The following is a 26,409-nucleotide window of genomic DNA, read 5'->3' on the forward strand; positions in this document are numbered from 1 at the left end:
ATTCAAAGTGATGAATACCAAGAACCTACAACCAAGATTACTTTATCCAGCAAAGCTATCATTCAGAATTGAAGGTCAGATAAAGAGCTTCACAGATAAGGAAAAGCTAAAGGAGTTCATCACCACCAAACCAGGATTATATGAAATGCTGAAAGGTATCCTTTAAGAAGAGGAAGAGGAAGTAAAAGATAAAGATACAAATTATGAACAACAAATATGCATCTATCAACAAGTGAATCTAAGAATCAAGTGAATAAATAATCTGATGAACAGAATGAACTGGTGATTATAATAGAATCAGGGACATAGAAAGGGAATGGACTGACTATTCCTGGGGGGGAAAGGGGTGTGGGAGATTCGGGGAGAGACTGGACAAAAATCGTGCACCTATGGATGAGGACAGTGGGTGGGGAGTGAGGGCGGAGGGTGGGGCGGGAACTGGGAGGAGGGGAGTTATGTGGGGAAAAAAAAGAGGAACAAATGTAATAATCTGAACAATAAAAAAAAAAAAGAAAAAAAGAGAAAAAAAAAAAAAAAAGAATGACTTGGAGACCCTAACCGGTTTGGCTCAGTGGATTGAGCGTCGGCCTGCAGACTGAAAGGTCCCAGGTTTGATCCCGGTCAAGGGCATGTACTTTGTTTGCCGGCACATCCCCAGTAGGAGGTGTGTAGGAGGCAGTTGATTGATGTTTCTCTCTCATTGATGTTTCTAACTCTCTATCCCTCTCCCTTCCTCTCTATAAAAAATCAATAAAATATATTAAAAATAAGAATGACTTGGGGGCCTAGCTGGTGTTGCTAAGTGGTTAGAGTGACAGCCCACAGATGGAAGTGTTGTAGGTTCGATTACTGGTCAAGGGTGAGTACGTGGGGTGCAGGTTCAATCCCCTGACATTGTCATGCATGTGGATTTTTATTTTCTTTTGAATTGCTTCCAGGATAGGAATTCAAGGAAATAGGGTTGCTGGCTCTAAGGGTTGTGGGCATTTTTGTGACACTGGCTGGGACCTGACAGATGGTTTCTCAGGGAGGGGGTCGTACCTGATTCCAGTGCCCCAAGTGGTATGTGACGAGTTTGTTGGATTTATTGCAACTTTTCCAACAATGGGCTCCATAATTTTGCCTTGACTACCCTCCACCCCGAATGAAATAAGAGCAAAAGGGCACATTTATTTGCTTAAAGTAACATTTTCATATATCCTTATGAAATATATATTCTCCCTTTCTTGTGAATTGTCAAACTTGGACTTTTAAGATGCATCTTAGGTAGGCGGTTGTGGCTTGTTTAGCCATGGCCAAAATTAGGGCTTGAGACCTTCATGGCAAGGACAAGTTGCTCAAACAGCTGGCCGGCCTGAAGGTGGAGCTGTCCCAGCTGCCGGAGCCAAAGGGTCAGACGGCGCTGCTTCCACGCTTCCTAAGATCTGAGTTCTTCGCGAATCTGTCGCCCACGTTCTTACCATCATTAACCGGACTCAGAAAGGGACCCTCAGGAAATTCTACAAGGGCAAGAAGAGCAAGCCCCTGGGTCTGTGGCCCAAGAAAACACAAACCATGTGCCGCAGCTCAGCAGCATGAAGGGAACCTGAAGACCAAGAAGCAGCCGCGGAAGGAGGGGCCGTACCCTCTGCGCAAGTCCAAGGTCCAGGCCTGAGCATCGTTCAGGCCTGAGCATCGTCCAGGCCTGAGCATCGCGGCGTCAGTAAAGCACAAACTGGCTGACGTTGCTTTGTGTTTGCAGTTGTTTCAGCTAACCGTGCTGGAGAGCCGGGCTGGTGAGGCGCAGGCGTCTGATGGATTTGGGCAGGCCTGCCAGTCGCTGTTTCAACCTGGTGTGGGGGCCTGGCAGTCCTGGCTGCAAGGGTCTGTTGGGTGCTCTGGTGTGTTGACTTGGGGCCTGGAGCGTGGAACTGCCCTGACGATCCCTTCTGCCAGCGCCATGCGTGCTGGGCAGGGAGAGGCTGGGAGTTGAGCTCTGAGAGCCATGTGCGGCGATGTTGTATCGGAGAGACCCTGGGTGGCTTGATCATGCCGTGGATTTGGCGTCTTGCCTAGTCAGCAGCTCCAGACGCTACTAAAGTTGCCCATCTGGGGTGAAGGTGCAAGCCTGGGCCACATCCGGGCTCCCTGCCAAAAACATGTCGTTGGGCTGTGAGGATGCAAGATCTGCCTTAGCCCGGCTTCCTGGTACGCCTTCCACTGCGCCCTGGGATGCTAACGCCATGGGCCTTCCCTGCAGGGTTTCAATGCACTTTCCTGTGTTGCAGTCCCAGACTTTGATCTGCAATAGAAACAAGCAGACAGGCAAAAGAAAAGATGCATTTTAATCAGTGTTCTTATGGATGTACAGTGAGTAACTGTGAGTCCAACATTAGACACGGCTTTACCTTTGTTAAATATCAAGCACTCACTCGCCCCTGAAATGCCTGTGTGTGAGTTAACCCTGGGGAGCTAGGTCAGCCCTTTTCATGTTAAGCCTTGCAGTATCCTGGCGACCCTCTTCCGGACGCTTCCTTGTTTATTAATACATCTCTTTAAGTAGAGGGCTTAGAGCTGAGGCCCAGCTGTGAGATCCAACTAGTGGAGCCGATAGTGGGACTCTCTGTCCCCTTAGGACTGCACTGGCCTCCCCGCTGGCCCCGTACAGCCTGCCTCCGTGGCCTTGCCCTCAACCATAATGAATTACAAACTTGGACCAACTGGGAGAAATGGAGGTTTTTCAATTTTAAATTTATGTATATTTTAAAATCTAAAAACAGAACTTGACATTTTTATTATAATGTAACCAGAAAGAAAAGCTCATTTTTTTTTCTCCTCGTTCTGATTTTCCAGAAAGAAGAAATGAAAAAGAACATGTTCATCATATTTTATCAAGGAGAGCAGCTCAGGCAGAAGATCAGGAAGATCTGCGAGGGGTAAGGGAGGCGGGCAGCGGCTCCGTCACCAGCGCCGCGGGGCGGGGTGAGGCCAGAGGTGTGCGATGCGAAAGGCACCATCGGGGCCTCTTTGAGGTCCGTTTAGGGATTTAGAATAACTTTCCCACATTTGATAAGAGAGTGTGAAGAATGTAACTGACCCTTAATAGCTGTGGAAATAGGAACAGAGAGGACTTAAAGGGGCAAAATTTAAAGGTAACTAAAAGTGGATCCTTTTAACCATTGCCGTTTATCCCTGCTCACAGGCAAACCACATGCTAAGCTGTTTCTAATGCTACAGAATCATCTCCTATCCAGCCCCTTAGAAGCAGAAATTACTCAGTAAAGAAGGACATTAATGCATTAATAGATTCTGGGGGGCAAAAGGGGGGCAAGTTAAGCTTATAGTTTTGTTTATATAACAGCTCACAGGCTTTATGGTTTGAAAGAAGCTCATTCCTATAGTGTGAGCCATGTGTTGGGAAGCCTTCTAAAGGGAGTTCATTTATAGACGGCCACGGAGAACGTTAGTCTAGGAAAAGGTGTAGCCTCACCGAAGCCAGCAAGTAGTGACTTAGCAGAAGAGGGTGTGCAGAATGCTTTGGAGCGATAACCACGTGTCAACTGGAATGCATTAAACACAGGTTTCGAGCCACCATTTACCCCTGCCCAGAGCCTGCGGCGGAGCGCAAGGAGATGCTGGCTGGTATCAACACGAGGCTGGAAGATATAGTCACCGTGAGTGAGGGCTTCAGGCACGCGATCTGAGGGGCACTGCGGCTGGGCCCCCTCTGCCATTGCCGAGTCAGTCCTGTCCTCTGGGGCCCTTGCTGGAAGCTGGCTGGGAGGCTTGCTGTGCTCTTGTAGCTCCTGGTGCAGAAGGTTTCATAATTAAGAGGCTGTTTCATGGGCGAGAGGTGATGACTCTTCATCTGAACTCCAAGCCCAGAACTGGATCCTTGTGCTCATCCCGACACAGTGGGTACTGGACGCAGGCGGTGGTCCTCGCAGGGCCACCCCTTCCCCCCAGCCAGGGCCCACTCCACCCAGCCACTCCCCAAACGGGTCTCAGCAATGCAGTTCTTTCGAGTCCTCCTTCAGTGGGCAGGGAGGCCACGCGGGGCTTCAGCTCCGGGCAGAGTGGGGCTGCCCCTTCTGTGGAGCACGAGGCCCCCTTGGCCCGGAGGAAGGCGGCAGGGCTACTGGTTCTGGGCTCTTTCTGGCTGAGCTGGAAACCTCGTGGCACAGGAGGTGCCAGTAATATTTTCATGTCAGTAATATTTTGCCTGGAGTTAGAACTGACCACAGCTCGGCCTCATCTATGATACAACCAACTCGCCAATGAAGTCGAACAGCCAGCCTGACCGATTCTTTTTCTGCCGAATTGCCCAGTTCTAAAGTCTGTTGTCACCCACAGTGGCGCTCAGCGCTTTCATGATTAGAATACTTTCTTTAAGACCCTTTGAAAGTCCTCTCTAAGAGCAGCTGATCCCACATCGTATTGTGAACTCTAAACGGTGCTGCCCAACAGGACTTCTGTGGTGGTGGAAATGTTACATATATAACCCGCAGGAGCCAAGCGCCCATGTGACCTTGGAGCTCTTGGAACATGGCTTGTGATTTAAATTCTTGTAGCTCCATGTGGCTGATGTATTGGTCAGCATGGTTCTAGATCCTCAATGCTGTCTGTAGACACTGGGTGTGTGTGTGTTTCCAAACTCTTAGGCTAACAGGCATCTTCACCCTCCTAGAAAAATCTGTTGGCATTCCTTGGTGTGTAGATGCGTCACTCCAGTCTCTGCCTCCATCATACAGGTGTTCTCTGTGTACCCCATTGTCCAAATTTCTTGTAAGGACACCAGTCATATTCAGTAGGCCCACCCTCCTCAGGTATGACCCCATCTTAATTGCATCTGCGAAGACCCCATTTCCAAATAAGATCAACCTTCACAGTTACCAGGAATTAGGACGTTAACATATGTTTTTGGGAGACAGGATTTAACACATAACAATAGTACTGGAAGGAATTTAGAAGAAAAGGAAGAATTCTGCCTAAGAGTTTTAACCTCTAGTAGGGGTACTCTGCTCATGAGAGTTCAAGGCCAGATGAGAGCCACAGGCCAGAGGAGGGCGTCCAGAACAAAAGAAGCCGCTGCAGCTGGTGAACCCCTGTTTCTGCCACATTGCCAGACACTTCCTGAGTGTCCCTTGTTTTTCTGTGTGTTGCTTTTTGCCCAGGTTATAACACAAACGGAGTCTCACCGTCAGAGCCTCCTGCAGGAAGCGGCTGCCAACTGGCACTCCTGGGTGGTCAAGGTGCAGAAGATGAAGGCCATTTACCACATCCTGAACATGTGCAACATCGACGTCACCCAGCAGTGCATCATCGCTGAGATCTGGTTCCCGGTGGCAGACACCGGGCGCATCAAGAAGGCGTTGGAGCAAGGCATGGTGAGTGGCAGGCGGAGCAGGGAAGGGGGAAGATGAGTCACGTCCAGCCTCGGCAGTCCCCCTCCGGGCACTGAGTGCTGGTCAGGCTCCTGAGTCATGTGAACTTCATAAGTGACTTGCTGGTAGGATGTCACCTTCGTCTTTGTATCTTCAGTTGTCACCGGTGGTAGGGCACATAGCAGAAACTCCTTTTCTCTCAGCGTTTGACAATTAGTCACCTTTTCTTTCATCTTCAGCAAGTGCATAGCGAGCATGACTGTGCCAGTCACCGTGCTCATTATGACTGTGGACCTCACAGTTCAGTGTGACTGTGGATACCATCCTCTACCTCATAACGGTCACAGTCTACCCGGACAGACCATAACCAGGCTCCTGTAATGACAGCCGACGGGAGTAGAAGGCTCCCTACATGCTGGGTCTCGCAGCGCTCGCCATTCATCTCTCTAATGTTCACGGTGCACCAGGAGCAGATGTAGGGCTGTGCTGTCACAAGGGCCTGCTCTGATGGACTTCTGAGAAAGGGAGACAGACAGTCAGCATGTCCATCATTAGTGTGATTCCAGGCTGTGATCCATGGTGGGCAGAAGTGAGGCAGGGGGCGGTGAAGGGTGGAGTGGAGGCTTGTTCTTACACCTAGTCACCCTATTGGTGAAGAACGGACCCTCTGCCCTAAAGAGTGCCAGGTGGCCAAACACAGGACACCTGGCACTGGACAGATGAGATTGGCAGCAGTTTACTAGTCACATATGCTCGTAGCCCCGGGGAGGACACTGCATGCCACACAGGGCCACAGGGAGGCTGCACTTGGGGCCGGTACTTGGAAGCAGAGTGAACCAGCAGGGGCTGTGGGAGGCAGGCTGTGTAGTGACAACAGGGTCGGGTGAGCCCTGGTTTCCATGGGAGGGTGTGATTACTTCATTTGAATAATTTTCTGGGAAGTGGAACCCATAGGTTGACTACAGGGCAGTGGTCTGGTCTGGCTGAGGGACAGTGCTGGGCCTTGCCTGCTAAGTGGGTGGCATATCCGCTGAGACCAGAGGAACTCATGGCTTGACCTTTGGGGCCCTGTGAGACACAACGATGTCAAGGCAGCGCTTGAGCTCTTAGGTCTTACAGTGCTGTGACAGGGCTGCTGGACAGGACCCCTCTGAATGCTGGCGTCAGAGCAGACTTCCCTAAATGCCATGGGAAGCCTGGAGTGGGTGGGAAAAAGAGCATTCAGGCTGAGGGATCCAAAGGTAAAGGCCTTGAGGTGGGATGGGACTAAGAGATAGGAACTGTCTTTATCTCCTTTTTTTTTAAAAAAAATATATTTTATTGATTTTTTACAGAGAGGAAGGGAGAGGAATAAGGAGAGGGATAGAGAGTTAGAAACATCGATGAGAGAGAAACATCAATCAGCTGCCTCCTGCACACTCCCTACTGGGGATGTGCCCGCAACCAAGGTACATGCCCTTGACCGGAATCAAACCTGGGACCCTTGAGTCCGCAGGCTGACGCTCTATCCACTGAGTAAAACCGGTTAAGGCTGTCTTTATCTCCTTTATACAGATGAGTAAACTGAGGCATAGAGAGTGGCAGTAACTTGGCTGTGATCCTGTAGCCAGGAGGCAGGATTTGAATGTCCTCACATGTTGGTCCAATAACTCCCCAAATGGGGCACCTGCAAGGAGGGTTTCACCCAGACTGGGAAGGGCAGGGGGCTCCCTGGAGGAAGTGATGCATGAGCTGGACTGTGAAAGCGTGGTTAGAAGAGAGGTGGGAGGAGTGTGCGGTGCAGGCCCACCCACAGACCAGTGGCTGGAGAGAGGGTGCAGCAGCTTAAGGAATGGGAAGAAGGTCAGGGAGAGGCTGCAGGGCAGTTCCTGAAGGACCTCATGGTGGTGTAAGGGAGCTGATCTTATTCCCGTGCTGGGTGACATGATCCAGGTTGCATTTTAGAAGCACGTGGCTGTAGTGTGGAGAAGACCGTCAAGCCTTTGGGGAGGAGTTGTCCGAATGCAAGGATTTCACTGAACAATGTTGCTCTGTAATCACAAAGGGGTCAGACTTCTACAAGGCTCCTTACGGCTATTTCTACAGTTTCTCCATCCTCTGAAATAATCAAAGTGTCTCCCCAGATAGGAGTAGAAGGCCCTATGCTGGTAGGAGATGAGGAGACAAGCGTAGGAGGATAGATAGCTATTATTATCACCAATGAGCAAAAAATACTTAGGCTACACTAATACTGTGTCCGCTGCTGGAGGACATGTTAGAAAAAAAGGAGGAAGCCACAGTCCTTGACCTCAAGGAGGTCATAGTCACACAGATGAAAACATATATCATCATAGAGTAAGGAACTCCTCTACTTGCATGTAAGCTTGGGAAAGTTACTTAACCTCGCTCTCCCTTCGTGTCCTCATCTCTAAAGTGGGGCGCTGTTAGGAGGACTAACGAGCACTCACTTCGCTGGTGCTAAGCCCCCCTTGGGTGTGCAGGTGGTAAGTGCTGTTGGGTTAGGAGTGACCAGAAGGTTCCTGGGGGGTGAGCTTGGAGAGCGGTCCCTACTTGGGAAAGTGAACAAGGGAGGTGGCTGCTGTGGAGTTGGGTGATTTCCACAGAGAAGCAGTGGGGGGAAGGTGTGAATGGAGGATTAGTCAGCTATGAAAAGAAGTCTTGATTACAAGGCTAAAGAGTTCTGGCTTCATTCTTTAGGTAAGAGGAAGCCTTTGAGGATTTTTGAGCAGGAAGGTAACATGACTAAAGTACTGTGTTTTGTTTGCTTTGTTTTATTAAAAGAAGGATTATGCAGTCTGGAGTGTAAGATAAATGGGAGGGAAAGAGATGGAGGAGGATGGGGAGGCTGGGGCTTGGCTGGTGGCTGTGGGAATGGGAGGGAGAGGGATTGGAAAGGGACAATTAGCAAGATCTGGAGATTGGTGATTAAATCAGGAGAAGGGAAAAGTCTGAGGATATCCAAGTTTCAAGAATTTGGAGAATGGAAACTGTCGAAAGAACAGCCTGGCTTTAGGGCAAGCTGATGAGTCCAGTTCTAGGCTCCTGGATTATGTGGGGCTGCTGAGACAGGAGAGTTTGAAAGCCTAGGCAGGCAATGAAAAAAGAATCGAAATTTTCAAGAGGGTCAAGGCCATTTGAAAGGTTGAAACAAAATTCGGAAAGTGGATGAGCTCTTGGGGGCGTTAAGTAGAGAGAAAGGGAGAGGAGAGCCAGCCCCAGAACGGAGGCGTAAACATGCATTTCAGGAGCAGGAGACTGCAGATCGCCAGGGGAGCAGGAGGAATTCGACTCTCTGACAGCTCTCCTGTCAGATAGGTTAGATGAGTATTAGGAAGGTTTTCACTTCCATGGGAGAGATCGTGAGTCTCAGGTCAAGAGATTATCCCACGTTCACCCAGTAAGTGATGGCAAGAGTTGCCCTGTGATCCACCTGCTGGTACCCAGCCCAAGGCTCTCCTCCTTACATTTTTGTCACATGTTCTTTCTTGCAGGAACTAAGCGGCTCCTCCATGGCCCCTATCTTGACAGCAGTGCAATCTAAAACAGCTCCTCCCACATTTAACAGGACCAATAAATTCACTGCTGGCTTCCAGAATATTGTAGATGCATATGGTGTGGGCAATTACCGGGAGATAAACCCAGGTAAGGTGTCTGATATGTTACATGCCTGAGCAGCTTGAAAATGAAAATTGGGTAAGATTCACCCCCAAGGTGGCAACCTAGCAGGTGAATTACTTAAAACTGTGACTTTCCTAAAATCGTATTTGTTTTTTTGAATGCTCTGCATTGTCTTCTGTAAAGGTGATTAGTGAAAGATTTGTTCCTTGTCAAGATTTCACCTGTTCTCCCTTAAACTGTAGCCTTATCAGGCAGCCGGATTCGGTTCTTGTTTGTTTAACAGTTCAATGAGGGTCATCTCTGGGCATCTCCACAATCTCATAGTTGTGTGGGAGAGATGGGAGCACACAGAACTTGGATTCAGAAGCCTGGATTCCTAGTGACGTAAACTGTGATGTTAGTGGCCTGGTTTGCAAAATAAAGGGGTAGACCAGATGCCTATTAGCCAAGCAGTGCACGATGCTGTTCTTGTCCAGCCTGGGTCCCAATCTAATTTGTGACCCATAATGCAGGGCCCCATAGGTGAGTAACTTCTGGAGGGCTGGGGTACATGTGAATGGTGGAGAAACAAGCAGGAGATGGTAGTGGAAAGAGCATAGAAAGCACGTAGAAAACGGATTTTAAATCCCATTAAACTTTGTGATCTTGGGCAAGTCACTTAACCGCTCCCAAACTCATCTCATCTGTAAAGTGGAGAATAATAGTGTTTATCCACTGATGAGCTCATGTATGTGGGAGCCAACCAAGTGTCAGGGGTGCAAAGACTGAGAGCTGACAGAATCAGAAAGGCACAAGGGAGCCAGCTTATCACAAGGAGCGTAATAGACCAATAGTCGGGGAGCCCACAGGACTGTTGGGAAGACTCAGGCTGTTGTGGTTCTCACCTCTGCAGCTCCCTACACCATCATCACTTTCCCCTTCCTGTTTGCCGTGATGTTTGGAGACTGTGGTCACGGAACCGTGATGCTCCTGGCTGCCCTTTGGATGGTCCGTAATGAGAGACGTTTCCTCGCCCAGAAGACGGACAATGAGGTGGGCGTCCATCAGATGTCTCCCCTCATTTCCTCAAATGTTCTTAAAGTGTGATTGTTGTTTTTGCCATAGGAATAGCATGTTCTTATGAGAAGGGGAAAAATGGAAAGTGAAAAAGAGTCAAAACTCAACATAACACTAGGCCTTCCCTGAGCTTGTCAGGTTAGCATGCGGTCCCTTTTCATCCACAGTCCTTTGCATGGTTTGGTGCAGTTCCTTTTAGCATTTTTGTTTTTTTGGACATTGGTTGGCAAGGCATTGATCTTTCCTTTTTTCTTTTTTTCTTTTTTGCTAATATTGATTTTTTTCTTTGATTATAAAAGCAATATATGTTCATTGCAAAAATTGGGAAAATATAGCCATCTACTTAGAAAAAAATTACAATGAGTGTTTCTGTATGACATTTCTAGTTTCCTTTCTGTGCTTAGACAAAAATATATAATTTTAGAAATTGGGATCAAATAGTGCATATTAATTTGTAGCCTCCTTTTTTTCACTTAAAATAGCACAAATAATTTTTTATGGCAGAGCCCTTTCCCCACAAGCCCACACTCAGTGTTCTTCTGAAACAGACATCCCGAACACCATGTCTTCACTTTCACACTTGAAGTTCTATACCTTCCATGAAGCTCCCTCACAGAGTGATGTGAAGGTTGAGACAACTCAAGAGTTGCATTGTTTCAAAGTTGACGTCACTTTGTGGCCGCCGATATTGCATTTTACAAAGTGCAAACATGCTTTAGCTATGTTCTGAATTTTATCTGCAATCTATTTTTTACAGGTTGACTTAACTAGAGCTAGTTCAGTGATGTCAGAGTGAGTTAATCATAAGCAAGGTTAGTGACAAATTGACCTATGACCAATACAGTTTTCATGACAAGCATTTTATTTAGAGAGAAAGGAAGGGAGAGAGAGGAAGAGTGAAAGAAACACTGATTTGTTGTCCCACTTATTTATTCATTCTTTCGTTGATTCTTGTACATGCCCTGACCTGGGGTTGAACCCACAACCTTGTTATTTCGGGATGAAGCTCTAACCAACCGAGCAACCTGGCCAGGACTCATGGCAAGCATTTTAATAGATGTAGTTTCCTGTAATAAATATTTGAAGTCGGCAAGTCCCACTCAGCAGTTCTGATGGTTGTTGCACATCCTGCAGTATCGGGAGAAAGCACTTTCTCTTCTTAGTGGATGTACTTAGAAACTCAACTTTTAATGGAGACCCCCCCCCCCCCGTCCCCCCCCAAAGGAGTATAGATTTGACTTGCGGTAAAATTTAGCAGCCAGCTCCGTGCTTACCTCCTGGAAGTGCTGGAGACACAGCCACCCACTTTCAAGTCCCCCTTTTCACAGGTGAGGCCTCAGTTTCGGCTTTAATCACATGTTCTAACCAAGGCTGAATTCAAGCATTTGAGGCCTCTATGCTTGCTTCCACAATAGCAACGACCAGTCTGGGACTTTTCAGAGTCACCTGTAGAAGCTCAGGAAAATCATGATGTGTGTGCTCTTGCTCTCTGGGCCACTTTGGTGCCGGCCTCGTCGCGTAGCCGCTCTGCATAGGGCCTGCGTGCCTTGCTGTGGAGAGACCTGATCACACGCTGGCTCAGAGCTCACTGACAGTCCTCTCTGTCTCCCCGAGGCCAGATCTGGAACACCTTCTTCCAGGGGCGCTACCTCATCCTCCTCATGGGCATCTTCTCCATTTACACGGGCTTCATTTACAACGACTGCTTCTCCAAGGCTTTCAACATCTTCGGCTCTTCCTGGAGCGTCCGACCCATGTTCAGAAATGGCACATGGAAGTAAGTTCACAGACAGGGATGGGTTGTTCCCTGGCCGTCTATGGCTGAGCAAATCTACGCCTGGCTCGGCCCAGAGGTGTACCCACAAATTCAACAAATAATGCCGTTTTCTCAACTGAGCATGAGACCTTGTGCCACTTCCTCAGTAACTGTGCTGGTAACTGTAACACATGGAAATAGTTTTTAAAACTTTAGCTCAACTGCCCGGCTGGCATGGCTCAGTGGTTAAGTGTTGACCCATGAACCAGGAGGTCACGGTTCGATTCCCGGTCATGGCACATGTCTGGGTTGAGGGCTCAATTCACAGCGTGAGACAGCCAATCAGTGGTTCTTTCCTGTCGTTGATATTTCTACCTCTCCCTTCCTCTCTGAAATCAATAAAAATATATTTTTTTAAAAAAGAAGAAAGGACTGACTTACAGGACTTGGCCTCTAAGAGGATAAAGGTTATCTCTGGTCATTTTTGTGATTTGGACAATGTCCTTCTGTTGCTATGTCCATATTCTGATATCAGATATGGTTGTGGAACGCTCTTGCTTTTGTCTAGATCCATCGCGGTCACAGAATGGCCTTGTCTGACGTTGGTGTTCTGTGGAATTGTTTATGCTCAACAGCAGGCTTAGCTGTGGGTACCTGGCCAGTTCTCTCTCGTCAGGGGTGGCTTTCTGGTTTGTGGACACACAAACACGCCCCTGCTAGTGAAATCCAACCGCTTGCCCTGAGGCGTGTTGTTAGGACTGTGTATGTGTAGGGCGGCCAGGGATCTATTTCTGTAGACTCCTTCATCCCTACCCCTACCTTTTTTCTGATGTAGAATATACACCGAGTGGCCAGATTAGTATGACCACCTGACGTTTGTAGGCAAATTAGCTATAATTTCGCGCTGAAGTTGCTAGAGGGCCAGACCATTATAAATAGGGAAGTAGGCTGTTTACCACGACAGTAGAGGTGATTTTTTTCCTGAAGATATGGGTAAGCAACGCGATTTAACAGCCTTTGAACGTGGGATATATTTGAACGTGAGTGGCCAGATTATTATGACCACCCCATCAGTACTTCGTTGGGCCACCTTTTGCCCTCAGTACTGCGGCGATTCTTCTTGGCATTGACTCCACGAGATGTTGAAAGGTGATGCGAAGAATCTGACACCATGCCTGATGAATAGCACTGTCCAATTCTGTGAGATTTGATGGTTGTGGAACTAGCTGCCTGATGGCTCTTTTAACTTCATCCCACAAATGTTCAATTGGATTGAGATCTGGTGATTGTGGGGGCCACCTAAGCAAGGTAAAGTCTCCCTCATGTTCTTGAGACCACTCCTGCACAATACGAGCACCGTGGCATGGCACATTGTCTTGTTGGAAGAAGCCATCTCCATTGGGATACACCATCAACATGATAGGATGAACTTGATCAGCAACGATACTTAGGTATGTTGTGCTATTCAGATGAATTAAAGGGCCCAAATCATGCCAGGAAAACATGTCCCAAACCATAACACTGCCCCCACCAGCTTGAAGGGTTGTACTCATGCATGTGGGGTGCATGCTTTCATGCTGTTTCTGCCAAATTCTCACTCTGCCATCTGCATGATGCAACTGGAAATGAGATTCATCGGATCACATGACTGTTTTCCAATGCTCGACTGTCCAATTCTTGTGTTTCTGTGCTAATTGGAGACGTTTTATCTTGGTAATTGCAGACAGCAAAGGTGTTCAAACAGGCCTTTGGCTTCCATATCCCATACGATGCAGTGTACGGCTAATTTGCCTACAAACAAATCAGGTGGTCATAATAATCTGGCCACTCGGTGTATATATATATTTTACTACATGCACCCCACCAGGCTGGAGCGCTTTGAAATCTTAGACTATATATTCCTTGGGGGTTGGTGGGTCATTTCTGTCGCTCAGGCCACAGGACAGTACTTGGCACACAGTGGGGATTCAGTACCATTCATGGAGTAACCAAATGAGCCGGACTGATGCGTTGCACCAGCAGTTAGCTGTGATTGGCTCGACAGACGGCACCCTAGTACTTTTTCCTGCCTTTGGTCACTCACTGGCTTTGCTTTTGTTTTTTCCTTTCTCCCTCTGAAGCATGGAAACGATGGAGACAAATCCACTTTTACAGCTGAACCCCGCCATTCCAGGCGTGTACTCTGGGAACCCATACCCATTCGGGATTGATCCGGTAACAATGTCCTCTGGGCTTAAATAGTTATTAAATAGTTAAATGACTGGCTGAGGAGAAATCGGGGGGGTGGGGGTGGGAGGGGGAAGAAGTGCCAGAACCTATTAAATCAACCAACTTGTGTTGAGATAGAATTACATGGACGGGAGGTTTTTGTGACACACTGCGCTGACTTCAAGTAAGTGTTCTGCCTGCATCCTTTACCCAGCCCCTGGGTCATTTTCCATACAATTCCCCAAACATCTGCCTCGTTCTCCATCACTTATGCCTTGGCGGTTAATGACTGCTTCTTTTTAAAAAATCTTTTTTTATTGATTTCAGAGAGGAAAGGAGAGGGAGAGAGAGAGAAATATCAGTGATGAGAGGGAATCACTGATCAGTTGCCTCCTGCACAGCCCCTGCTAGGGATTGAGCCCACAACTGGGCATGTGCCCTGACTGGGAATCAACCCTGACCTCCTAGTTCATAGGTCGACGCTCAACCACTGAGCCACGCCGGCTCGGCAATGACTGCTTCTTTTAAAAAGCCCTGGGTGCCTGGGAAGTATGCATATTAGATCATCAGTTTAGCATCCTTATCAAGTTTCCTACTTGGGCATTTTCTTGCAGTGGGGTAACATTTTTTTTTCCTAGAAACATATGGATTTGCTTTTATTTTTGTTTAATTTTACTGCCTAGAATTGATACGAGTGGAAAAAGAGATTGTCAGCTTTTGTTTGTTATATCCATCTCAATTGGATTTGAGCTGAGCAAAGCGAAAGTGATTCTGCACACTGGATATGAAGGGGTTTTCCAGAAGACACCCACACATAGTGGCCCAACGCAGATTGCCACTAGGTGGCAGCCTTGTGCTCCAAATGAGCATGGGTGGTCGAGACCTGAACTTGGCAGACGCAGTCCAGAAGTGTATCTTATAAGCTCCTTTTGTGACAGAGAACCCAAAAGCTCAGGTTTAGTTGCTGACAGTTAAGAGGGAACAGCACTGGCTCTAACGTTGGTTGTGTGGTCTCTCCTATCTTGTGGGTCATCTCCCTCCTCTTGTTTTCCTGGGTCCTCCCGCTGCCTGCCCTCTTCCCCTCCCTTATAAACACAGAAAGTGCCCTAGCTTTTCTGTTGGCTCAGTGGATAGTGGTTCCGGTCAAGGGCACATGCGTCAGTTGTAGGCTCTGGCCCTGGTTGGGGCACATGCAGGAGGCAACCAGTTGATGTGTCTTTCTCACAGTGAGGTTTCTCTCCCCCCCCTCCCCCCCATACTTTCTCTAAAACAGTGGTTCTCAACCTTCCTAATGCCTCAACCCTTTAATACAGTTCCTCATGTTGTGGTGACCCCCAACCATAAAATTATTTTCGTTGCTACTTCATAACTAATTTTGCTACTGTTATGAATCGGAATGTAAATATCTGATATGCAGGATGTCTTTTTTTTTTTAAATATATATTTTATTGATTTATTACAGAGAGGAAGGGAGAGAGATAGAGAGCTAGAAACATCGATGAGAGAGAAACATCGATCAGCTGCCTCCTGCACATCTCCTACTGGGGATGTGCCCACAACCCAGGTACATGCCCTTGACCGGAATCGAACCCAGGACCTTTCAGTCCGCAGGCCGACGCTCTATCCACTGAGCCAAACCGGTTTCGGCGCAGGATGTCTTTTCATTGTTACAAATTTAACATAATTAAAGCATAGTGATTAATCACAAAACAATATGTAATTATATATGTGTTTTCCGATGGTCTTAGGTGACCCCTGTGAAAGGGTCATTTGACCCCCAAAGGGTCGCAACCCACAGGTTAAGAACCGCTGCTCTAAAATGAAAAAAATATCCTCTGGTGAAAATTTAAAAAACAAAACAAAAAAACCCCAGAAAACATTACCCAGGCCGTACCTGGTTTGAATCAGTGGATAGAGCATCGACCTGTGGACTGAAGGGTCCCGGGTTTGATTCTGGTCAAGGGCACATACCCGGGTTGTGGGCTCGATCCCCAGTAGAGGGCGTGCAGGAAACAGCCAGTCAATGATTCTCTCTCATCACTGATGTTATTACTCCTCCCCTCCTCTATGAAATAAATAAAAATATATTTTTTAAAAAAGAAAGCATTACCCACGATGTGTTGATGCTTGCTTCCCAGGGGCACTTGCATTCCAAGTTTTATCAAAAGAGGTAAAGTCCTTGAAAGCTGGTTTGCAAGCTGCAAAGTGCTAAAAAGATATGCAAGTTATTTTTATAGACTGGAAGGCTTTATCTCTGGTCCTAGGAGTTTCCTCATTAGCAAGCAGATGGGGGAGTCCCAAGGGGGTGGTTTTAGGGTCTGATTGGCCTTGCTTTGAATCATGTTGCTCCCACTGTCCTCTCTCTTCCCCTCACAGCCCACATTGAATGCAGCAGGTCTGCTCCCTTGAAGGGAGGGTGGTGTAATTCACATCTCAGAGTTCCTGCTCTGTGTGCAGTTTCTGTCACCTGTCCACCAGTCAAAAAAGAAAGGAAAATGTGAGGGTGAAAGAGCAGGTGGAGAGTTGAAAATAATCCTCCAGGTAGCATGTAGATTTTTTAAATTTATGGTCTTTTTATCATAAAATAATAATATGTATGATTAAGAATCCATATAACACAAAATACTGTAAAAATGAAAAGAAAGCCTTGTCTTTCCCACCTCTCCAGTTCCTGCCGTCCTAGTCCCAGAGACAACCTGTTAAACAGAACATCTCTGTGCCTATGGTAGCACTTACATATATGAATGACGGGTTTGATGTTTGCATAATGTAAACTTCTACAGCTGCATTTATTGACTGAATGCATCATCTATTTTGAATCAAATCATGAAATACTTGGCTATCAGAGCTGCGTGGTCTTTCTATAGTGTCTGTGAATATTTTATAAGAAATGAACGTAACAGTGGTGATGGAATCAGGCAGCCTGTGTTTAGTTCCTGGCCTGAAACTCTGGACATTGGCTCTGATTTGAGCTCTACTGACACCCCAGCTACACTTCTTCTATAGCTGGACTAAGGGAAATGGGACTTTGGAAACCCAGGAGCATAATCCCATGGAAATAAAGCTTTCTACTCTATCGCCTCCTCCTGTGGGGGCCTCTGGAAATGCTTATTCCAGTGGAACCCCAAGAAGTCCACTCCCACTAACAATGGGGGAAGACAAGACATGTTTTTCTCCTGTAACAAGAAGATTAAATGATTTTCACACGTAAAACACCTAGAAAGAGTTTAGTGCATAAATGGGGCAAATGCTCCATTTGCTATTGTATTATTTCTTCCTAGGTGTTTAAGTAACTCAGTTTCCTCGAAATTAAGATAAATTCCCTCACATGTAAATTGGGAATCCTTGTAGAGTTGTCCTCCCATATTCATGGGGACACGTCCCAAGACCCCCAGTGGATGCCTGAGTCTGTGGATAGTACTGACTCCATGTGTGTACACTATATTTTTTCCTGTACATACATACCTATGATAAAGTTAATTTACAAATGAGACACAGTAAGAGATTAACAATAATAAAATAGAACAATTATAACAATATACTGTAATAAAAGTTATATGAATGTGGTCTCTATCTCAAAATATCTTGTTATACTGTGCTTACTTTTTTACTTAAAGGAAGCACCTCCTAAGTTCTCTTTGGCATATCTGAATTGCCAGCGTCACCTCGGGGTCATTATTAAGTAACGTAAGGGTGACTTGAACACAAGCACTGTTAGTATCAATACGATGTTAGTATTGATCCGGTAACCAAGGCTACTCAGTAACTAATGGGCGGGAAGCGTGTACAGTGCGGAGATGCTGGACAACGTAATGGCTTGTGACTCAGGTAGGATGGAAAGTATGATGATGTGAGATCTCATCATACTTCTCAGAATGGCACACGATTTAAAACTTATGAACTGTTTATTTCTGGAACTTTCCATTTAATATTTTCAGACCACAGTTGACCATGGACAACTGAAACCACAAAAAGTGAAGCCATAGTGAAGGGGGGACAAGTGTCTCTATCTCATGGGATTTTTGTTACAATTAAACAGGGTAAACACATTTAAGGAGCTTGATGTGTGCCTGGTACTTACCGATGAGCATGGCTGGTTTGTCAGGTTTGGCTGGCTCTGCAGCATGCTAGTTACCCCGCCCTCACCAAGCCGAGGGATCCTGTGGGGTTGGCTAACCAGGTGGGCAAAGGAGGAGCAGACCGTGGAGGGCAAGCCTGGTGCAGCTTAGAGGTCGAGGCACACAGGGAGGCGGGGAGGCTCTGGTGTGTGGGCACTGTCACTGGTGTCCCTTCTCTCACCTTTCCAGCGACCTCCTTAGTGATCGTCCAGCTGGGAGCCACTCAGGACATTATAAAGAAGCAGTGAGATGTGGCCCCTGCCCCTGTGTGTGCACGGGGGAGAGGGCAGGTGACTATGTATTGAGACTGTGCTTAGGTGGATGCTGACCCTGAGTTACTGAAGGAGGAAAGAGAAGTTTGTGGCTTTGTTACCTTTGAGATGCAGTATGACAAGCCCTCAAGACGTGTCTAGCAGGCTGTTGGGGATGTGCCTGAAGTTGAAGAGGTGTCAGAGGTAGTGGAGAGGACTTGCGTCATTAGCCTGAGGGTGGGGATTGAAAACTACAGGGAGTTTAAGATTTCTGTGGGGAAGATGAACGTTGGTGACTGGGGCCACTAGTCAGCATGAGACCCTGACCACTGGGGGCACTTGCTGTCTGAGTTGTTCTCCTGGAGGCAGGCAGATACACATGCCCATCACTTTGCAAGTTGACAAACAGGAACTTCAGAGAAGGCAGGGACCATGCCTTACCCACAGTGCTAATAAACAGGCTACAGCAGTGACTTCTTGAGAAGGGCCTGGAAGATGCCTTGTAATGTGAAGCACTACAGACTTTCAAAGTCAGACATGCTTGTTCCTTGGTTGTGGGCACATCCCCAGTGGGAGGTGTGCAGGAGGTGGCTGATCGATGTTTCTCTCTCATCGATGTTTCTAACTCTCTATCTCTCTCCCTTCCTCTCTGTAATAAATCAATAATATATATGTCAGACATGCTATTTATTATTAAGGGATTCGATACCCCAGCTGGTGTGGCTCAGTGGTTGAGCATCAACTTATGAACCAGGAGGTCATGACTTGATTCCTGGTTAGGGCACATGCCTGGGTTGCGGGCTCCATCCCCAGGAGGCAGCTAATTAATGATTCTCATCATTGATGTTTCTATCTCTCTCTCCCTCTCCCTTCCTCTCTGAAAAAAAAAAAAATTTTTTTTAAAGAAGGAATTGGATAAGTTCATGGGCCAGAGATCTACACTTTTATTAAGGGAACCGAGGCAAGTTTGGGATCTCCATAATATTTAATGATTCATTTTCATTTAGATCAGGGAAAAATCATGTAGGATCCCCCCCCCCCCAGTTTCCTTCCAGCCACTTGATATTTTACTGGCACTAATGGTTTGGACAGTTTGTCATCAGAGTTGCATTTGTAAGGGGCTTGGTCCTTTTCGAACCTAAAATGCCTGAGTGGAACTGGACTGAAATTAGAGACTGGATCCCAGAGCAACTTCTCAGGGGAAATTGTGCGGTTGTCCCCAACCCTGGTAGGATGTCCAGATTCTGGCCTCAAGCATGTCTTCACGTTTCCCACCCAGATTTGGAACTTGGCTTCCAACAAGCTAACGTTCTTGAACTCCTATAAAATGAAGATGTCGGTGATCCTGGGAATCGTCCAGATGACTTTTGGCGTCATTCTCAGCCTTTTCAACCACATGTGAGTTTTAGGGTTCTCTTTCTGCCTGTTGGTCTGACCCCATTGACAATGAGCAGTGACAGCCACCAGTTGTGCCTCATGTCCCTCTGTGTGAGGTTCCTTCCCCCATGTCTCTTGGCGTGAGCCAGGACAAGCTGGTGCCTGGAAATGGGCCCTCTGTTTCTCAGCTGAACTTCTCAAAGGTGAGTCATATTTTCATGCGGGTTCAGAATGAGGCTGGCAAGCCCGCAGCACCTGGTGTCCCCCAACCTGAAAGACTTGTTACTGAATATCAAAGCTTAGCTCCCACCGGCTCCCACCAGTGGGGACATAGTGCCTTTTGCCAAAGCGCCCTCAGATTCTAAATTCCCTTTGGTGTCATTTCTTCCTGTCGGCAGCACCCTCTCCCTTCTTTGGCTGTTAATGTTCTGCCTATTCCTTTCCTTCGATCAAGGACCATCTCTGGAAAGCTTCTCCAACCTACTTCCGCTGCAGGTGTAAATCTTTGAAGCCAGCGTCCACGGTGCCTGTTCAGAGTTGCCCTGTGTGGACCTGGCAGCTGGTAGGAGTCGCTGCCATGTACTTTGAGAGTGAGGGCAGCATGAGGCCACACACATGATACAGGGTTTGGAATCAGAAGTTTAAGTACTGCTTCCAATTTTTCATATCTGTGTGACCATGGACATGTTGCTTAACGTCTCTGAGATTGCTTTCTTTTATAGAATGGGAATATAGTAGTCAGAATGAGTTAGGTTATTGTGAGGTAACAAATAACCCCCAAATCTCAGTTGCTAAGCTACAGACCATGACATGCCCACTGTAGGACCACCGGGGGCTCTGTGCCTGTTGTCCTCACACTGGGACCTGGGCTGACGGGCAGCTACCTGTGGTGCACTGCCAGTCGCCATGGTGGAAGGAGACTGGTCAATTACCGTTGAAGCTTAAGTTTCCACCCCAAAGTGACACCTGCCACTTCTGTTCCCATTTCATTGGCCAGAGCCAGTCACACAGTGACCCCTGATCTGAAAGGCCGAAGAAGTACAGTTCTACTGAAATATCGGAAGTACTTAGTGTGCAAACCAATGACGAGCACCCTGGTGCTCCTGCCTGCCTGGAAGTTCTATGCGGATTCGGTGAGACAGAATCCCAGACGGCACTTTCTGCCTAGACCTTATTTGGCATCATTGAGTGTCAGGCTGGCCTCACGTATCTCTGATAATCCCATTTTTTCCCATGGGATCTCCTTTTCTAGTTCTTGCAATTAACAAAGCATGGTATGGGGCTCTTTCTAATATTTTCACTTGGGTGCCCCCAACTTATTCTGTGCGACCCAAGGCCTTAGAGCTGGAGTTGGCATGCATTCTCTGCAAAGGGACAGATAGTCAGTCTTTTAGACTTTTGAGGTCAGATGGTAACGTGAAAACTGCCCTTGACAATACAAATACGTAGGGGGGTGAGTGTGATCGTTCCAATTAAACTTGATGTATGAATGCTGAAATTTGAATTTTGTGTAAGTATCATGTATCATAAATAGTATTCTTTTCAGTCCTGTCCCCCCTCCCGCCCCCCCCGCCCCCCGCCATTTTAAAATATGAAAACCATTTTTAACTTGCAGGCTATAAAAACCCAAGGGCCCTACTTTGCCCCCCCCCCCCCATCTTAAGGCATTCTTAGGAGGAAAGCTCTCAAGTCACCCCTATATACCCGTGTGTTTTCATTGTGTTGATATGAGCTGGGCCTGCATTTGAAGCTTTGGCCAAATTGCCAACTGACTGTGTGGGCTCAGTCTTTGCTTCAGACGTGACCTCTAGACTTTGGTTCTCTCCAAATCTTTTGTGCAAAAGCACTTTCCTTTCCATCCATGCATGATTACTGCTTCCCAGGGGAGTGAATGCAGTTAACATTTTATGCTTTGGGAAGAATAATTAGTTACTGATATTTTTTCTCAATGTTCTGCCTTCGTGTGTGTGTGTGTGTGTGTGTGTGTGTGTGTCCATTCCCAGATACTTCAGAAAAATGCTCAACATCCTTCTGCAGTTTATTCCGGAGATGATTTTTATGCTGTGCCTGTTTGGATACCTGGTTTTCATGATCATTTTCAAATGGTGCTACTACGATGTCCACGTGTCCCAGAAGGCCCCCAGCATCCTCATCCACTTCATCAACATGTTTATGTTTAACTATAACGACCCCTCGAATGCACCCCTGTACAAACATCAGGTATTATGGGATTTTTCTTCTTTTATGCACCTAATTATGGTAGATCTCTCTCATACTCTTGAGTACCACAGAGACTAGTTATTTGCAAGACTGAGCTATCTTGCCCTAAGCAGTTTGGCTCAGTGGCTAGAGCGTTGGCCTGTGGACTGAAGGGTCCTGGGTTTGATTCTGGTCAAGGGCACATGCCCGGGTTGCGGGCTCCATCCCCAGCGGAGGACATGCAGGAGGCAGCTGATCAGTGATTCTCTCTCATCATTGATGTTTCTATCTCTCTTTCCTCCCTTCCTCTCTGAGATTAATAAAAATATATTTTAAAAAATAAAATAAAAATAAACTCCAGCTAAGGTTTACAAGAAAGAAAATGGAAATGGGACCAGGAAGAGGAGTCCCTCTGTTCACATGTCAGGCTCTTCCGGGGGCTTCCGATGGCTCGTTGAGTTTTTATCTCTTGTTTTCCTCTGGCCCTTCCTCTGTGGACAGCACTGCCCAACAGTCAGACTTTTTGCCACTCTGATTGCTTCCATTTATTTCAGCTTCACTCTCAACTTGATATTTTATTTTTAAACAGTATAAATGTTCCATGGGAGCTGGATATAAATAGCACTCAGTGAGTCATTCTTTGGTAGCACAGATAGTTCTCTTCCTCTGGCCTCTCCCAGCGATTAACCTGATAATATTGCTTGAAGGTCGAGTTTTTAATAAAGGAAGGCCCACGTATATAGGTCGTGATTCCTCTGGGTCAAGTTCTAGGGTGAGTTTCCCAATGCCAGAGGACCCTGCAGTGCACCTATCCCAACAGTGAGTGCTCAGGCTGGTGCCCTGGTGAAAGTCGGGCTCCTCCCATGGCCCTGCATGTCCTCATGAGTTTGATTCCTACTTGTATTCTCCTTCCCTTCAGAAGCAGCAAATAAGAAGGAAAAAATGCCCTGTGATGGGGCTATTTTTTTTTTTAATGAAAAAATAAGAGACTATTTTCAATAATAACCAGAGAAGACTTACACCTCTGGGAGTTCCCTGGTGGTACCCTATCTTTTTGTTATACATCAGTGGTAACCTTGAACCACCCTAGCTGTTAGCATTAAATGAATGTATTTGGAAGGTTAATTTACTCATTGCCTGAGTCTAAATGAAAATTTACTTGGATTTTCCAAGCAAGTCTTCACTTTTAGGCAAAGGACTGAAATTCATCAAACAGTTCACGTGCTAATAGCCCTTTTCATGAAGACAGAAGCCCTCACTTAGTCTAGAATATGCAGTGAGCATGGTTTTTCCAGTTTTTTTCTCATTAAAAACATCGTTGGGGTTGTCTTGTTTCCCCAAGCCCTAGTATGAAGATGAATTATCTTGACACAGTTTGAAGTTTCTATAACCTCATTTTTGGGTCAAGCAGCTGGGAGAGACAATGTAGGTTGATAAATACAGCCCCTTCCCATCACTGTCCTGGCTGTCTTACTGTCGTGCTTGACTATCGAAGAAGAGCAACAGATAATATAAATCTCCAGTTGCTTGTACAACACGAGGGGGGAAGCCTGGTTTAAAATGGACAAATAGGCCAGGCTGGTATGGCTCAGTGGTTGAGTTGACCTATGAACCAGGAGGTCAGGGTTCAATTTCCGGTCAGGGCACATGCCCAGGTCATGGACTCCATCACCAGTAAAAGGCGTGCAGGAGGCAGCCGATTGATAATTCTCTCTTATCATTGATGTTTCTATCTCTCCCTCTCCTTTCCTCTCTGAAATCAATAAAAATATTAAAAAATAAAATGCAACTGAAATGACGCACACTTAGCATTTTTATCATACAAAGTATGCTGTGTGATCACCTTAAAGTGATAGGATCTTACCATTCTGGTCTTGCAGCAAGAAGTCCAAAGTTTCTTTGTTGTTATGGCTTTGATTTCTGTACCGTGGATGCTTCTGATTAAGCCATTTATTCTTAGAGCCAATCATCGGAAATCCCAGGTAAGAGTCATTCCTTTCAGTTCACTCACTGTGGTTGAGAGAGCATGCTGGGTGGACCAGGCCTGAAAGACAGTGGCGAGGTAGGTAGCTGGACTTCCCCAGATATGTTCTCTTTCTATAGAGTTTCACTTTTCCAGAATAATGTTCTATTAAGGCCAAGCAGGCCTTATGTCTTGCAAACTTTGCTTTTGTGTGTGTGTGTGTGTGTGTGTGTGTGTGTGATATAAAATACTCCTTTGCATGAATATACCACAATTTAGTTACCATTTAGATGCTGATAGTTATTTGGCTTGTTTCCAATTTTGGTAATTACAAATAGTGCTTCTATAACTTCCTGTGCATGTGCTTTGGCACATGTGTTTTAGAGAGTTGCAAGTAACTAATTTAAAATTGATTGTTTTATTTCAGACAGCACCTAGGTCAAACAGCATGAGATGTTAGCTAAGGGGACTGACTAAAGTCTATTTTGACTGGGGAGAAGAGTCACTAACATTCACAAACTCCAGTATCATGCTTTTACCAAGTTACTCATGTTTACTTTAATTAATTCCAGCATAGGACTAGAAAAGGCTAGAGTTAGGGATGAAAGTGGAGAAACTATCTTTTATTTTTTTCCTGTGATATTTTCTCCCTTCAGTTGATGGAGAGAGAAAATAGGATTTGAAGAAGACAAAGTAATGTTAACTTAAGTCACATTCCTCACCATAGGGCAGGGAACCATGAACCCAGGGCCCCCTGTCGGTACCTGGTACCCTGGAATTCCCGTCCAGACGGATTCAAGCCCACTTCTGGGCTCTACAAAGGTCCAGCCACAGCACTGGCACAGCCAGCTCCTGGCGTGGCCGCTGGGCAGCAGTTTGTGGAGAGTGTAGGTGAGCATGGACAGTGGGGGGGCAGTAGCCACACGTGCACTCCGGCCCTCCAGAAGTGGGAGGGGACCAGAGATGAGGAGAAAGTGGTGTGTCATCGTGCAGGCCAGCTCTCCTGGGACTCTGAATTTGAACCTGGCCTTTCAAGTTCTTAAGAGGGTTTGTTTCTCAAGATAGGAGGCTAGAACATATTTTACTAGGAATATGTTGGCTTAATTGATAACTTTTCAATATTTAAACATATGACACATGGACTTCCATTGTGACCTTTGCCCAGGGACCTGCAAACATTAGGTGCAGACTCGCTGAAGAAAGAAAGGTACTGATACTTTCATGCCTAATTTGCAACACTCCTCCCGTGAAGTCATTCTACGGCAGCATGGGACATTAAGTTTCACAGTGACTGGGAAGAAATAGTTGATTGAAACTCAGGGATAAAACCAGGCCAAACTGAATGGTGATTACACCTTGATCCTTCCCCCCGCCCCCTTGGATTTTTTCCTTAGCTATTTTTTTTTAATTTTTAAAAAATATATTTTATTGATTTTTTTTACAGAGAGGAAGGGAGAGGGAAAGAGAGTTAGAAACATCGATGAGAGAGAAACATCAATCAGTTGCCTCCTGCACACCCCCCACTGGGGATGTGCACGAAACCAAGGTACATGCCCTTGACTGGAATCGAACCATAAACCTTTTAGTCTGCAGGCTGACGCTCTATCCATTGAGCCAAACCGGTTAGGGCTTAGCTATTTTTATAAAGTGATGTTTTTATTTAGAAAAGTATATTTGTGTTGGAAAAGTGATTGTCTTAGTCTGTTTGGGCTGCTATAACAAAGTACCACAGACTGGGTGGCGTATAAACAGCAGAAATTCACTGCTTACAGTCCTGGAGGCTGGGAAGCCCAAGATCAAGGCTCCAGCACATTCACCTTCTGGGTAGGGCCCCTTCCTGGTTCATGGTGAGAAGGCACCTTCTCATTATGTCCTCACATAGAGGAAGGGGGTGAAGATGCTCTCTGGGGCACGAATCCCATTCCTGAGGGCTCCACCCTCATGTCCTAGTCACCTTCCAAAGGCCCCACCTTCCAAAGCTATCATCTTTGAGGTTAGGATTTCAACAGGAATTTTGGAGGGAGACACAAACTTTCAGATCATAGCAGTCATTAATTCCTAATTTTTCCTGTAAAAATCTGGATGTATCGGTCACAAGGCTAAGTATGTCAAAGGTGTCACTGATGGTTTTATGACGGTGTGTATATATGTATAAATAGAAAGGCACTCTGGTGTGTGTGTTGGTTTACTGTAAAGACTGACCCACTTGGCACCTTCTGGCGCCATGGAGAAAAGCACATGCTCTGGAATCCCCACCTGGGTTTGAATCCTGGCTCTGCTGCTAACCAGCCTTAGCAGCTAACCAGCTAACCAGCTGGGGTCCTGGGCACATTTGTTAACCTTTCTGAGCTGTAGTTTACCTCTCTGTGAAAGGGGGTGGTGATTCTGCTCATGTAAAAAGATTGTTGTGAAGGCTAAATGAGATAACGCAGAGAGAGTTTAGAACAATGGCTGGGACGTAGCTAATATTTCATGAGAGCCTGTATTTTGTATGGAATTG

At 46.5% G+C, this 26,409-nt stretch overlaps 1 protein-coding gene and 1 pseudogene across 10 annotated transcripts in view; both read left to right on the forward strand.

Moving 5' to 3' along the window:
• ATP6V0A4 (ATPase H+ transporting V0 subunit a4) overlaps positions 1-26,409 on the forward strand; it is a 64,193-nt gene that overhangs the window by 31,963 nt on the left and 5,821 nt on the right. For 7 of the 10 annotated variants that reach the window (XM_036329025.1, XM_036329030.1, XM_036329026.1 and 4 more), the window contains 10 exons: positions 2,833-2,915; positions 3,560-3,653; positions 5,154-5,366; positions 8,855-9,005; positions 9,874-10,013; positions 11,657-11,814; positions 13,914-14,007; positions 19,650-19,768; positions 21,751-21,967; positions 23,827-23,928. In XM_036329025.1, coding sequence (XP_036184918.1) covers positions 2,833-2,915; positions 3,560-3,653; positions 5,154-5,366; positions 8,855-9,005; positions 9,874-10,013; positions 11,657-11,814; positions 13,914-14,007; positions 19,650-19,768; positions 21,751-21,967; positions 23,827-23,928 — 1,371 coding nt within the window. The remainder of the gene's footprint in view (positions 1-2,832; positions 2,916-3,559; positions 3,654-5,153; positions 5,367-8,854; positions 9,006-9,873; positions 10,014-11,656; positions 11,815-13,913; positions 14,008-19,649; positions 19,769-21,750; positions 21,968-23,826; positions 23,929-26,409) is intronic. The other 3 variants (XM_036329032.1, XM_036329033.1, XM_036329034.1) reach the window with 3 other exon arrangements.
• On the forward strand, positions 741-1,654 carry LOC118666628 (annotated as a pseudogene).

Source organism: Myotis myotis, unplaced genomic scaffold (assembly GCF_014108235.1).
Source record: "Myotis myotis isolate mMyoMyo1 unplaced genomic scaffold, mMyoMyo1.p scaffold_m19_p_11, whole genome shotgun sequence".
In the NCBI taxonomy this organism is placed as follows: Eukaryota; Metazoa; Chordata; class Mammalia; order Chiroptera; family Vespertilionidae; genus Myotis; species Myotis myotis.